Source organism: Plectropomus leopardus, chromosome 11, assembly GCF_026936395.1.
Source record: "Plectropomus leopardus strain MGB_pleo_1.0 chromosome 11, ASM2693639v1, whole genome shotgun sequence".
Lineage (NCBI taxonomy): Eukaryota > Metazoa > Chordata > Actinopteri > Perciformes > Serranidae > Plectropomus > Plectropomus leopardus.
The window spans coordinates 16,493,093-16,508,714 of NC_142186.1; the positions used below are offsets into that span (position 1 = coordinate 16,493,093).

General features: G+C 38.5%; 2 protein-coding genes across 2 annotated transcripts; both read left to right on the top strand.

Annotated features, from left to right (window-relative positions):
* Positions 1–217: 217 nt before the first annotated feature.
* stmn1b (stathmin 1b) lies at positions 218–3,378 on the top strand. The gene is made up of 5 exons (XM_042490236.2): positions 218–313; positions 1,433–1,477; positions 2,425–2,597; positions 2,685–2,876; positions 2,967–3,378. Exons 2-5 carry the CDS (start codon positions 1,450–1,452, stop codon positions 3,024–3,026), a joined length of 453 nt encoding a protein of 150 aa, XP_042346170.1. The 5' UTR covers positions 218–313; positions 1,433–1,449; the 3' UTR covers positions 3,027–3,378.
* Positions 3,379–7,257: 3,879 nt separating this feature from the next.
* paqr7b (progestin and adipoQ receptor family member VII, b) lies at positions 7,258–14,657 on the top strand. The gene is made up of 2 exons (XM_042490905.2): positions 7,258–7,412; positions 11,300–14,657. The coding sequence occupies exon 2, from the start codon at positions 11,306–11,308 to the stop codon at positions 12,362–12,364; it is 1,059 nt and encodes a 352-aa protein (XP_042346839.1). The 5' UTR covers positions 7,258–7,412; positions 11,300–11,305; the 3' UTR covers positions 12,365–14,657.
* The last annotated feature ends 965 nt before the right edge of the window (positions 14,658–15,622 follow it).

Sequence of the window (15,622 nt, forward strand, 5' to 3'; positions counted from 1 at the left end):
TGATCACATTTTTGGCTGATGTGGATGATTTAACTGACGGTTACATAACGTTAGGTAAACGCAGGCTCCTGTCGGGCTTGTTATTCTCTGAAAGCGTGGCTGTGCCAGCAGCTGGCAGCCAGCTTTGTGTCTGTCATTTTGACTGCTGGCGCTTAGAGCTTCACAACGTGCTGTGATTGGTGGATTTGGACCAATGGCTGCACAGAGCGCTGCTGACGGGAGGTTTTTGCGCGAAGGTGCAGATGTTGGCGGTCTGAGTCTGAAAAGAGAAGAAGAAGAAGGAGGTCTGCTCTTCACGCTGAGGCACTAGACGGTGAGAACAATGCTTTTATGCTAATGTTAATCCAGGCGTTCAGACCTTTCAAACAAGGTGCAGGTCGAGTTTAAGGTCACTTGGACACTTTTTGCAGCAGCACGAGGTCTGTTCAGCATCACTGAAGTCAGTTAATTAGCGGACTTTATTGTTATGGCCGCTGGGCAATAACCGTTACATGCAAAAACATTACGTCAAAATCCAAAAAGCATCTTATGCGTATTTATTTATATTGCAGTACTATACACGATGATGGATTTCTGAGTAATTTACACTAAGTTTGGCTTGCTGTATTGTTATATTATCATGTAATCGTGTAAAGTTATCAAAGTTAAGTTGTAAATTTAAGGTTTGCTAGTTTGCTCACTTTAGTGGTAGAGTCAAGAACTTTCTTTTTCTAGCTCTGCATCATCATCATCACGTTGATTTACTTTCTTAGTGATGTTTTGTGCCTTAGTGTCTCAAGCGTGTATCTTTACAGCATCTCTTTTGCCCCACCCCCACCATTTTCAGTAACATGTTTATGGTTTTCTGTGGCACCCACAGAAAACCATCAACTTTGCCTGTTAACCCTCTCGTGATTAACTCACATCATGACCTCACCATGCTGAAGACCCCTCCTCTGTACTGCTAATATTGTACTTTTAGTGAAGGCATCAGTGAGGTGGAGAACTTGTTCTGCCTGACATGTCATGTCATGTTGTAACTGTAACCTGGCAGATTATGTAACGCTATAATGTGCAGTATAATGTTCAACTATACTACACCCCCTGCTGCCTATATCATATGCTGAAATGATCACTAATTGCATCCATGTGTAATCAAATTAATGACATATGTATACATGGAGGGATGAGGTTATCCTAGTCTTACAATGCCCAAAACAGTGTATGTTTTGATTTTATAAGCCAAAGCAGGAGGGAACAAAAACGGTTTTTTCAAATGCATGCTCGCATGCTTGACCGATTATCTATCAAAACATGAGCTTTAACTGTCAGCTCCAGCACCAACCTGCAAAGAGGACATGGAAGTGTTGCAGATGTAGAAAAGTGCTTATGCAGTTCATACAATTAGACATGTATTGCTTGATAATAATCTATTTTTCTTGTTTATTTTTAGAGATATAAAGAGGCAATATGTCTGCTGAAATGGAAACCTGTGGAGGTAGGTGTAAACTAGCAGTCCTGGTATGCAATTGTAAATTTAAAAAGAAAGTTAAATTTAAAAAGTTTTACGACATTAAATGGCTTTTTAAAATTCAAATGTATTGCTTTAGACCAGGGGTACTCAAAGTGATTCAACTTGAGGACACTGTTGCAAAATGATAGAAGATTGAGGAGCAGTTAGTAGATAAATATTACTAATCAGTACAGAAATGTCCAAGGGGATCCTCCCGTCACATTTTTAAAAAAAAAACAGTCTTTATTTTGAAACTTTTTTTGTGCACTCTGGCATCTTATTTACACTCAAAGTACAAGAAAATCCCAGTGTGAATCGATTTATTTTCACTGTGAATAAGAAAATGCGCCCTGTTGCGAGCCATTTGCCCTTCGGCCCTAAATCGAGTATCACTGCTGTAAACCAAAAACAAAAAATGGCAGCTTTTAACTGCTTACCAGAAAAGTAGTGCAAAGCAAAAGCTGCTATGTCCCTAAAACCTCTGAACCGTATGAAAGACTCAAACACATAATACAAGTAACTGGAGACTTTGATGTAGTTGGCACAGCAAGTTGCAAAAGTGATCTGTAAAGCAGGGCTCATACAAAACTTGAAAACCATCCTTGTTTTGTCATAGCCTGTTTTCATCTCCCCCTCATTGGAAGCGCACATAACAGGGATTATTGTTCTCCTCTGACCTCTCTGACAAAGCAGTGACCCCTGAAAAGGCAGTAGGAGGCCGGCGTGACCTCTTCTAATTATCCTTAGTCTGGAAATTCATTTTCAATGGAAGCATATTCTGAGTGTAGTATTGAGTGCTGATATAGTTGACAACATTTCTTATAATCAGTCGTTTGTCATTCATCAAGTAAAAAAGGCTTATATTGTATGGAACTAAAATGTTTTTATGACGTGACCTTGACCTCTGACCTCACACCATCACACATCTGCAGACATCCAAGTGAAGGAGCTGAGCAAGCGCGCCTCTGGCCAGGCATTCGAGGTCATCCTGAGTCCCGTAACGCCAGATGCCAAAAGCGAATTTCCTTTGTCCCCTCTTAGGAAGAAGGAAACATCACTGGATGAGATCAAGAAGAAACTGGAAGCTGCAGACGAGAGGCGCAAGGTATTATTGGAAATAACAATTTACTAACACATTGTAAACAAACTACCACTCCTCTTACGTTAAAATTCTCTTATGTCATTTTGTCAGAGCCAGAAGGCTGAAGTGCTGAAACACTTAGCTGAGAAACGAGAGCACGAGAAGGAGGTCATCCAGAAGGCCATAGAAGAAGACTGCAACTTTAGCAAGATGTCACAAGAGAAACTCAACCAAAAAATGGAGGCAAACAAAGAGAACCGCACGGCACGGATGGTGGCTCTCAATGAGAAATTCAAGGAGAAGGTAATTGGCTGATGGCGCATATCTTTATTTTTAATGTTGAAACAATGAAAACTACCGTGTTGTGATGCTTCTGCTTTTTTGCACTAACAGGACAAGAAGCTTGAAGAAGTGAGGAGGAACAAGGAGGCGATGAAAGTGGTGGAGAATTAATTTGTTTGCTGGAAAAAACAGTTTTTACATTTCCAAAGATAAGCTTTATTTTTTTTAACTGACACTTCCAAGGAATTGTTTGTGTTAGTTCTGATTATGCTGTTTATTAAAGTTGGTTACACTGTTAGATTAGGTGTGGATATTATCTGACTTTTCTTTGCTCGAAGATTTCTTATTGGCAGCTGATAAGACTAGTTTTTGTGGTACAAATTCTATTTTTCTCATTAACTGTTCCTTATGCTTCATACTGTTAAAATGCATCAAATGATGGTGTTCTGTGCTATTGATAATCTTGCATGTTTTGGATACTGTACAATATCAAAAGTTCTGTTATTAAACTCCATAAACACAATTTAATTGTTTTCTGTTTTGATGTGTGTCAAACACATTTGTGCTTTATGAATGCTGAAGATAAAATTATTTAATGTCTGTATGAGGTTAAACATGACGTGAAATTTTATAGCACATGATGTAGTACGCTGAGTAACACTTCAACATTGCTGACACCTACTGGCAGTCAAGTAATCTTGGTGATAGTTTTATAATCATTAAAACTGCATTGTTTCCCAGATGGTCACAAGATAAATGTGAGGGGAAGGGGTCATCATATTATACTTTTATTATTAAACCCTGTAAAAATCCTTAGTATAATCATTTTAAGGGTCAAATTTTTATTACTGAGCTCTTTTTTGTTGCTTTTTCTTTGCCCTCTGGTATCTTATTTACATACAGAGTACAAAACATTCCCAGTAAAAATCAATTTATTTTTATAGTGAGTTAAAAAAAAATGTTGAAGGGCCTGGCACCCTATTGCAGGCCAGATGTTGCCCGGGGGGCACGAGTTGAGAACCACTATCACATGTTTTTTGTAAAATTATTTAAATAAACCAGAGAAAAGATCTCTCTTTAGTTTACCTGGTCATAACCCACAGAACAAGGATGATAGATTGTAAGTAATCTACTCTCAGATGGTATGACAATAATAGCAGAATTTATAGATTAATATGTTTTGTCAGCGTGTGTCCATTAATCCATTGTCTCTAGCAACTTATTCTTATTGAAAGTGTGAGTGGACAAAGCTGTCTCTCTCTCATTTGTAAACAGTGATAACATCATGCATAAGCAGCTAAATGGGGCCAGTACTGACTGTCACAAGTTGCAGAGTAATTACATTGTCAGATATTCATGTAGTGAACATTGCTTTGGCAGGGTTGAAATGCCCAGATAACTCAAGAGCTCTTCTGCTGCTTCACAGCTAGATGCAACCATCAGTTGCATGTGTTAAGTACACAAAATGATTCGAGTCTTTAGGAGAATTGACATACTTACTATAAATGCTGTATAAATGTTCCCTAAAGCAGTTCATTTATGGACCGCAGATGTTTCCAGAAGCAGGAATGTAGAAAGAACATAGATATGAGCAACACGTGCATGCCACATGAGCGGCTATGTTTTGTGAGAGTGTCAGAAATCATGTTTTATGGGTTTGTTTACACTTTCTTGCATCTTGCACAGACTTGCAGTCAGTGTCCAGCCTGTCACCCGTGTTAGAAATGTCACACAGTGCCATGTGGCATTCGTTCAATGTCGAGTTCAGAGCAGCTGTGTTGGTATGCGCTCAGCGAATTTTCTTTCTAGAGCATCTAGAGTAAATTTGATACCAGGATTTCATTTTATTTACTATTACATTTGAATGGGCACTGATATGATACTGCCTGTTATGTATTGGAAAATTAAATTAGATATTTACTCAGTAAAACAGTTAATAGTCTCATTATGCTTTTATTTATTGTAATTCTTGAAGTGGTTTAAAAATATGTTATGCTATGTTTTAATTATGTTTAAACATTTTTTGTTAGAAATGGTACTCTAAGCAAAACCATGCTGTTGCATATCATAATTCCTCTCTCACTTGTGTTTAGATTGTTTTCAGTTTTCAGGGATCTGTAATACTTTGTGCCCACAGTATAATAATGTTTGTGGAAGCATATCATATAGAAATCTACACATAGCAGGCTGTGTTTGGACTGAGTCTGTATGCACACACACAGAGCTGCACAATCCCATCTTTGTCATGTGTTGGGAAGAAACTGCTGAACTCATCAGCCCAGAAAGCTGCTGGTCCCATAGTGCAGTGTTCCTCCACCAACAACACAGGGAACAATGGCTGGATCCACTCCAACATCCCTTTCTTAGCCTGTGCTGGACTTCTGGAATCTTGCTCATGATCATGACTTTTCCCCGGCTTCACCAAGGTATTATCAGCACCACTGTTATCTGCTCTATTCTGCTAGGTGTGCATCACGATCTGAGCATCTCACTCTCCAAAACTGTCTTTTTTCAAGTAAGACAGAGTGGATTTTACCCAGGAGACATATTCAGTGTTATCCTAGATGCACCCTGAATCCGTCTCTGTTGGGAACATATAACTACATGATGGTTTAAATGGAGAAACAATGCAGATCTTTCAGATACTCTGAGTCTAACAAAGGGAACTTTGTCACTGAACGCTACACAAGGGAAAGGCACAGGCCATAAAACAGATTTGACCACACAAGTTAAGCAGGCTTTTTTTTTGATAACCAAATGTGATCCAGTTGTATTATCACTGTAATTTGGATGAAATCTTAAAGCCAAAACACTGACAGAGGAATATTGTCCAATTTAAGAATACTAAGGAGGCATGTAGCTCACTGTGACTCTAATTCTAGCTTTGAGGAAACCCTTGTTTGAGTGTAGGAATTTGTATTTAGTTAGTTCTCAAGGTTTATGGATTTGATGCATGCTTAAAGGAATACATGTGCAAAACTGAAATTCCCCTTCAACTTTTGGTAAATCAATAACTTTTTTCTTTCCATTTTCATGCAGCCTAATATACACACCATGACATGTAGGTGAGATATGCAACGATGGAATGTAAATAAGTACATTTAGGCAGTGTTGCAGTGCTTTAGATCAGTTTTTTTTTTTAAGGTCTCAGTATATCAATTGCATTTTTAACCGTTCTTGCCGCAGTGTTAGGCAGAGAGGTCTTATTTCAAGACTGGTCAAGACCACAGTTGTGGGGATATCTCTAAATCATCTGTGTAAAAAAGGAGTATTTCAGCACCCTACTGTTTATAAGTTTGATCACAGAAAAACAACCTCATACATAAAATTCACACCTGCAACGTTTGTTTTTATTATTTCATCAAAACATTTCTCATGATACACTTACACATACACACATGTATACACTGTGGCAATAAAAGAGGTGAATGAAGATCATTTTTAAAATTTGTTTTCTGTGGGTGTTTATATGGGAATGTGGGAACGTTCAGATCAACGGACAAACCAAACCAAACCAAAACCAGCAATGCAGGGTGGAAGTCTGCTGGAGGAAGGGAAAGAACAAACTGGTACCTGGGCCAACTTTTATAGATGGGAAGGCCCAGGTGAGTGTAATCATGCCAGCGACCCTCCCATGTTGGCAGACTTCCTGAAAAGGTTGGCCATGCTTGATTACTTTGAAAAACATGAGAAGAACGCGATGAGAAATGAAAGTTGAAATGACCCCCAAATCAACAAGAAATTAGCAGTACAAGAAAGAGAGAGAGAGAGAGAGAGAGAGAGAGAGAGAGAGAGAGAGAGAGAACCCCCCTTGGAAGATAAAAAACAAACAAGGAAATGACCTGGATAAATGCTTGAAATTTTATTTTATTTTTTATAATCTTAATATGTAACTACAATAATTGTATAGTTTTTCCCTAGCTTTTTTTTCGTTTTTTTTCCTAGTCATTTTTCACCTACTTTTAAAAATAAACTGAAATTGAAAGAAATCACACTAATTTGCTCAGGGTTCAAAGATCTAAATAAAAGGCATCTGAAAGCAGCACAATAAAAGGTATGTAGCTCCAGGTTTTAAGGGTTAAATGGTGACTCTTAATGGGTTGAAAATAAGGTAGGCTGTTCAATAATATAGTTCAGCATGACTAGTAAAATTCTGTTTTAAAAATGTACAGAGGTTTTATAAACGAGGTCAAGTATTAGAAAAACCAGAGGGTCCTTATCTGATTGAAATGCCTCAACGGAGTGCCATGCGTTCATACGGCAGTGGAAGAATTTCAGTGGGCGGGCCGATCGGCCAAGAGGCCAGCTGTGATTGGTCACAATGATGTGCGCGGCCGCAGGAAAGAGCAGCGCCGTGTTTGCTGATTGGCTAAAGGTCCCGCTCGTCGCACTGCCCGGTATCCTCCCAGCAGCTGAGAGAGCCGCGAGGCGCTGCTCCCGTCACGGTCATCCTTTCTCCGTGCACCCCTTCAAACAATGTTTTATATATTCCGTACGGCTCTTAACCGTTCATCGACTGCTAAACTCAAGGTTCTGGATTGAATCTACCGTCTACAGGTATGTCTGTTTTATTTATTGTGATTAATTTCATCCATGCCATTTTGTCGGTAATATATTAAGGTGGCATAACGTGGTATCAGATGCAGCTCGAGCGCCAGTAAGGTCTCGTAAATGTGCAGCGGTATTTCCTAAATTCAACACTAACCAGCAGACAGCATAGGTTTGTGATAACCATGGTGACTTGAAACAAGCCTCGAGGCTCCGAGGAATGCAAATTTATCTCGGGTACTGGATCTCAAATTTACACAGACTCGTCAGGTGCACATTTGCCTGTGGTTATTCACTGCAACAGGCCCATAAAGGCCTGGCTATATCACACACGATATGTAACATCCTCCCTTCTTATTGTCGAGTATTTTTCCTCACCCATAAATATTTTAGAGGATCGCAACCCTTGCTGGAAACGGAGGGTGTGGACGTCGGATGGGGGTTATGTTACGTAAGCTCTTCCCATTCATCTCTCCACGCCTTTTCCTCCTGAACCTCGGCCTGTGTTCATCCCACACAGCCTGATCTGTGTCAGGCTGCTGTCTCTGCCCTCTGCCTCCCCAACATCTCTGTGAAGTAAAGCAGGCTACACGAACCCAGAAACATCTGGAGTGGCCACATCTGATCAGTGATATTGTAGGCAAACATATTTTAACCCTGGTCCCAGTATATGTTGAGGACGCTCATATTATAGCCCTATAAAGATAAAATCAGTTCAGTGGCCTATACATTGCAAAATCTAACAAGCTGATATTACATAATAAATAAATAAATAGATTAATAAAAATCTAGGAGACCCATTGCCTTGAACAATGCAAGTAAATATAACTGTTAATTCAATTTAGGTTCACTTTATATTGTTAATTTTCGCCTACTTAAAACTTAGATATATTTACTTATATTTGTGAAATTGTTGCAACTTAAAAATGGCAAGTTCAGTTAGCTATATCAATATTTGTAAATTTTAGCAACTTCAATAAACCAAGCACTGTGTTATGTATTCTGACAGTTACAAACTAGTCGGTCATATTTGTATTTTCCTAAACATGAAATAATAATAAAAAAAGCAAAAAACAGAACGTGTAGATTTCCTGACTTCATTAATGGCAAAATCCTCTTTGTGATGATCAGATTAACGTGGTTTACTGAAGTTGCTATTACTTAGAAAGAACAAGGTGAATTCACTTGTCATATTTAAGTTGCAACGACTTCACAAAATTAGTTAAATGCAGATAAACATCAAGTAAACATAACACTTAGACAAAAAGTAAACATAGATTAATATTTTTAGTTATATGTAGCTTGCCTTTCCGAGGCAATCGGTTACTAAGATTATTTTAAGATCAACTTGCCAGACTTAACAGTGTACAGTTCAGATCACTAAATTTGATTTTTACAACAAACAAACAAAAAAATCAGTAATTGTTGCAATACACATGCATCCAAATCATCCATGGGTCCCCAGTTGTTTCCCAGTGCTATGATAATTTTGTGAATGGAAATGGTTTTGGAAGCAGAAGTCAGGCCTTTTTTTCAGCTCTCTCATTTATATTGTAATATTGTACATTTAGCATCTCTGGCCCCTGTATATGTAGAGGATGCTCATATTATAGCCCTAAAGTCACTTCAGTATACACTGCAAAATCTAACAAGTTGATACTACTTAATACATAGATACATAAAAATCTAGGAAACCCATCGCCTTAAATAATGTAAGTAAATAGTAAAGTAAATCTGACAAGTTGATTTTACTTGTAAAAAGTATCTAGAAAAGTCAGTGCCTATATATATATATATATATATATATATATATATATATATATATATATATATGTGTTTGTGTGTGTGTGTGTGTGTGTGTGTGTGTGTGTGTATGTATACTTAACATATGTTACACATATTGTATAATTGTATTCATTCCCATTGTTATGCCTATATATATATATTGTATATATATTGTGTTGTACATTGTAGCATCATGCACATATTTTATATTTCTAGCATTACATACTTCTCTAATACATTGCACTGTATTACAAGGGACATAATTTTATATTTTCACTTTATACAAATTAATGATTTTACTTTTGTACTTACAAAAAATCTCAGATCCTATCTACATCTCATAAATATACAGACAATGTAGAAATATTGACTCTGTGTCGAGTTCTACACTTTTCAGGGAGTGATTTCCCATTAACAATCACTGATACTGAGAACTGAAAAAGAAGGCCTCATTAGCAGAATTTATGACCGTAAGGGCAGCTGAGGTCAGAGCTTTATTACACCTGAGGTCCTGTGGTGTGTAACTGCCCCTTAAAGTGATGCATCATGTTGTAGAGCAGCCAAAGGCTCAGGGACACATTTAGAGACACCATCAGATGGTCAGCCAGACAAACTACTACTGCCACCACCAATAACATTCACATTAGGCCTGCAGGCTGGCAAATATGAAGTAACATTATTAAAAATTGTGATACCAATGCTACTTTTGATAAATAAACACATATTAAAGTGCACACATTTCTGCCATTTTGATACTTTAAGAACACTTCTAAAATACAACAATTTGCTTGTTTAATAAAAAAAAGACAGACAATTATTTCTAAAATTCTTTTATTGAATTAGCTAAGCATTTGATTGAACACAAAAGGCACCAATAAAAAAATAATTTTTAAAGTGCAGTTTTCTCCTGTTTCTTTTTTAACTTACTCAAAAAATTCCTGAGTGCAATAAAACAGTATTTGTCAACGTGTTTGTCCACAAGTTGACATTGCAGTGTAGATAAAAAACAGCTAATAGATTTTGCAACCCTAATTTATATCCACCAGTTTGAAAAGTATTCATCGTATACGATTAAAGGTCCAGCGTGTAGGTCTTTGGTGCATCGTCTGACAGAAATGGTAACATTTAAAGCTATGTTTTCATTAGTTTATAATCACCTGAAAATAAGAATCCTGTTTTTCCTTTGTTACCTTAGAATAAGCCTTTTATATCTACATTTAGAGCAGGTCCTCTTACACAGAGTCCGCCATGTTTCTATAGTAGCGCAGAACGGACAGATAAAACACTGCCTCTCGATAGGGTAAGTTGTATTTCTGTATTTTTGCCGTAGTTTTTTGCTTTAGTTCTCCTACCCATTAGATGCCACTAAATCCTACACACTGGACCTTTAATCATCATAACATCACTTATCCAAATGAAAACACTTACAGCTGCATTAATCAACATTTTTGGTTATTAACTATGGACCAAAATGAGTGCTGTGAATGAGGAGGCTGTCACCGTCAAACACACAGGATTATCGCTCACCGCTGCAATTAATCTCAGGAGCCTTTTAGTCAGCGGCTTATTGCTTCGGTTTAACAGACACGTTAATGAAAATGTCATCATCCTATCAATCTATTTGACCAGATGTTTTAATTCACCTTGATTCAGGGTTTCAACCAATTATTATTTTTATGATGAGTTAATCTGTTGATTACTTTTGGATTAATCATTTGGTCTGGAAAACAGTAAAAATGCCTGATATAAATTTCAGAGCTACAGGCGACACCTTCAAAGGAATTTGTTTTGTAGGAACAATTGTACCAAAAAAAAAATTGCAATCACATCAAAGGGACAATACGCAAAATCTGGAAACACAATATATGGCATGCTAATTGAGTAAATGATTCACTAAATATGTTCACTGACCAAACCACTAATGCACTAATCTTTGCTTTGTGATAGTAGTTATATTGCAGGAACACACACACACACACACACACACACTACAATGAATACACACACTGATGCACACAAACAGACGTGGAGACGACAGTAGCTCAAAGCCAGACAGATATTGACTAACTGACTGTTTGCACCATCTCTCCGCTCTCCTCTCTGGCCTCCAGTTTGCCATGGCGACGGTGGTGATGGAGCAGATCGGTCGCCTGTTTATCAACGCGCAGCAGCTGCGTCAGATCCCTCAGCTGCTGGAGTCAGCCTTCCCCACGCTGCCTTGCACTGTGAAGGTGTCTGACGTGCCCTGGGTGTTCCAAGAGCGTCACATCCTCACCGGCTACAGACAGCCGGACCAAAGCTGGCGCTACTACTTCCTCACCCTCTTCCAAAGGCACAATGAGACCCTCAATGTGTGGACCCACCTGCTGGCCGCCCTCATCATCTTGGTGAAGTGGCAGGAAATCTCAGAGACGGTCGATTTCTTGCGAGACCCTCACGCTCAGCCCCTCTTCATTGTCCTCCTGGCAGCTTTCACCTACCTCTCCTTCAGCGCGCTCGCTCACCTCCTCTCTGCCAAGTCTGAGCTCTCCTACTACTCCTTCTACTTCCTCGACTACGTTGGGGTCGCTGTTTACCAGTATGGCAGCGCCTTGGCGCACTACTACTACGCCATAGAGAAGGAGTGGCACACTAAAGTGCAAGGGCTCTTTTTACCTGCTGCAGCTTTCTTAGCCTGGCTCACCTGCTTCGGCTGCTGCTACGGTAAATACGCGAGTCCCGAGCTGCCAAAGTTTGCCCTCAAGCTCTGCCAAGTGGTGCCCTCCGCCTTGGCTTACTGTTTAGACATAAGCCCAGTGGTTCACCGCATCTACAGCTGCTACCAGGAGGGCTGCTCCGATCCAGTTGTGGCGTACCATTTCTACCACGTGGTCTTTTTCCTGATCAGCGCCTACTTTTTCTGCTGCCCTCACCCAGAGAGTTTATTCCCTGGGAAGTGTGACTTCATCGGGCAGGGCCACCAGATCTTTCACGTGTTTGTGGTGGTGTGCACCCTGACGCAGATCGAGGCGCTAAAAACGGACTTCACAGAGCGCCGCCCCTTCTACGAACGCCTTCACGGCGACCTTGCGCACGACGCCGTTGCACTCTTCATCTTCACTGCCTGCTGCAGTGCTCTTACCGCTTTTTACGTGCGCAATCGCGTCCGTGCCTCTCTGCACGAGAAGGAGGAGTAAGAGTAAAAAAATGAATAACATAAAATAATTTAAGTCTGTAGTGACCATTCATTAAAATACTGTTTTTGTCAATGAAAGTTATCAGTTTGTGATAGTGATTATTTCTTCTTTATGTGAGCTGCCAAACTACAGTGAGCTAAAACAAGTGATTAAGGGTGTGTTTTTGTGATTTGCTAGAAAAAAAGGGAATCCTCTAATCTGTCTGTCGAGATACAGGTGCGACACTCTAAAGAGTCCCCGATTCTTGCTCTTTTATTAGTCTGTTTTTATGCATTGTCTAAAAGAATGTGGTTTTACTACACCGTGCAAAAACAGTCTTTCTGTCAAGGTGAGCTGAACATTGCAAGACTAGTTTCTAAGATGCCTTTTACCCTGTTAAATTTAGGATAATCTGACTGTCTCAATCAAATTGTAGCATTAAGAAATCACTCAAGCATTAATTGTTTTTACAATTTCCAGTTACATTATCGTATATAGCAGTCAGATACCAATTCCAATCCAATATAAATTGCTGGTCTTGATTTACATTTCTGACTCTTCTTTTCCATTTAATTCTGCCCCTCTCTTAGGGATCAAAGCAGGGATTTGTTTTTTAATTTAAGGCGCTCACACTGTGCCACACTAATGTTTGAACATATTCTGAGAAAGTTGAGACCCAATTTGAAAACCAAATATTGTACCTCTCATTAAAAAAAGAAGGATTTTCTTTCTTCTGATAACATTCTGTTGAATTCTGTTAAAAATGAGGCTGGCACTCAGTATTGGGTAAAAGATGGATGGAAGATTACTGATGTCTCTTTGTTGTTGTGACAATGTTAATCTTTTTTATTCAAAGGGCTGGAACTTCAGCTTTTGCCTTTTTCACATCCCATGATGTCAAAGCTTTTGCGCTCATTGTTTTCATAGTCGCCTGATCAGATTTTGAGTCCCAAAAGCTGCGTCTGACTGGTGTTCTGCTTTTTGGTATGTTTTCTTTTTGTATGATGAATATGTACGTGCCTCTATGCATGTCTTTTGGTATATACCGTGGATATTAAGTGTGTGAATGTCTATGAAAGCTTAGCCTTGCACTTCTTTCTTATCCTGTAAATAAGCTGTCTTTCTCTTGAAAGTCATTTGCATCCCATTTTGTCTCCACCTAATAGCACTCAGAACTGAATGCATCTTTTCTCTGGTGGAATACAGCACATTCCTGTTTTGATGCAAATGCTGAGTGTGTTTTGTGTTGAGTGTCCTGCTGCCTATCAGACTTTAAATGGCTATGAATACATCATTTTCATACTGATGCACTGTTAGACTGAAGATGTTTTTTTTCTCTCTTTGTTTGATGACTTTTGTTATAAAAGAATATCACAGATATGGCTCACTGATAATGTTGCTTAGATTTTTACCTCACAAAATCTTTAAATGTCAGAAATGATCTATATTCATTAGAGCACTCTGTGTTCATGATGGTGTTTAATGTGCCAATGAATCTGTTATTGCTTCAGTGATGGTACTCCTGAGAGATGAATTCAGAGTCAGTTGATTTAAATGATGTCTTGACCTGACTGCAAACATGTTACTGGTGAGATTTAACCTTGACGCCCCTTAATATGAACTCTCTAAATGTTGACTTTGGCATTACTGACCTGGTCTCATCATGCACTGCCTGAATTCAACACTGTATATACTGTAGCTGACAACACTGGCTATGTTTACATGCATGGAGGCATCTGCTGTGAATGTGGTTATTCTGGTTTTGTTAGAATTCGGAATAACCCGCAGAAACCTCTGCAAGACACCTCCCTTGTTGTGCATGGTTATAAATTTGTTGGCAACAAGACTGAGGCTCTCATGCAGAAGGCTAATTTTGTACATGTAATCTAATACTTTATTGAAAGGCTTTGTAACAGGCTAATGATATCCAATTGGCAAATGAAGCCTGCATTTCTTTCACCAGCCCTGCCTATGACATGAGCTTATTGTCCAAAAAAGAACCAAAAATATTTCTACTGGGATGATGATTTATGTCCCATGAGGACATAACCTGGATTTGTTCAATCAGGACAGGAGTAGCTGGAATGTGACAAATATTTTTTCTAAATAGATTTTTTTTTTTGTCAAACAAGTATACTCTACTGAATTTGTGTGTAAACGTAGCCTCTGATGCCACCCAAGGTTTTCCTTTATCCCTTTTAATGAAAGCAGGGTGAAAAGGACCAGAATGTCTTTTGCCTCTAAAAAAAAATGTGACTGACTGTACTAATATTCTATTGTATTTAAGAAAATAAAGTGTTACAGTAACTTCAAATTCTCCCTGTTCTTTGTCACAGGTTAACATTATGTGGGAGCAGAGGGAGATAAAAATAATCTGACTCTTTGTAGCAACTGAAAACCCAATTGTGCTGCTGGATGTTGAAGTTTAAATGGCACTTCACAGCAGTGAAACATTTTATTCTGAAAACCATCCGTAAACATTGTGGTTTGAGTCCCCCTCGCTTAACCTCTGCCGTTTGACCTCGTGTTTTTGTCAGGCACATGATCAAGGAAGGCTTGTGAATCAAAGATGAAAAAAAAGTTTTTCTTTTTTAAATTGCAAAACTTGAAATGATGTTTCAAACAGCAATATTTCAGTGCTATTAATTCACTGGTATTAAAATTTTAAAGATTATGTATTATGCTTTTTTTTCACTATTAGTTTTTCAGTGTCTCGTGAGATCAAAACTTTTTATTTGCTTCCATACATTAAAACACATTAATGTCTATATATTGAAACTCAGTCAAGCTCCATAGTGATTGCATATTATGTGCATTCATTCAGAACTTTGCAGCATTATTAAATGAATTAAATTTAAATAAAATTATAATGTTCGTTAGATTGAAAGTTTATGGAGGCTCATTTGTATATCTTTCGTTTTAAAGGTGTACTATACGATTGTCGGTTAGGATTTGTAAAGACGCTCGCCAGCCAAAGTGAAAGTAAAAGCCAACCACTGATATACTTATTTGGAATTTCACCTTGCTATATTTGCATTTTGGTGCTGTTTTTCTTGAATGCCTGCTAGTTACTGTCTCACCTGGTCGCTACCTTTTTATAAAGCCCTGACCTCACCTAAACGCTGTGAAGGCACACGCCTATAAACGTCCCAAACACAGACAGTAAGAAGAAAATATGAAAATAAAGGCAGATGGCAGAGTCTCTGCAGAAAAATACACCACCATAAGCTTAAGTGATGATTGACAGATTACTGTTGAATGAATCTGTACATTGTTTTT

Bases quoted from the DNA above. Each gene is read 5' to 3' on its own strand.
- stmn1b (XM_042490236.2), top strand. From the start codon at position 1,450: ATGTCTGCTGAAATGGAAACCTGTGGAG. The intron at 2,598-2,684 runs GTATTATTGGAA...TCATTTTGTCAG, and splicing joins CTGCAGACGAGAGGCGCAAG to AGCCAGAAGGCTGAAGTGCT. The intron at 2,877-2,966 runs GTAATTGGCTGA...TTGCACTAACAG, and splicing joins ATGAGAAATTCAAGGAGAAG to GACAAGAAGCTTGAAGAAGT.
- paqr7b (XM_042490905.2), top strand. From the start codon at position 11,306: ATGGCGACGGTGGTGATGGAGCAGATCGGTCGCCTGTTTATCAACGCG.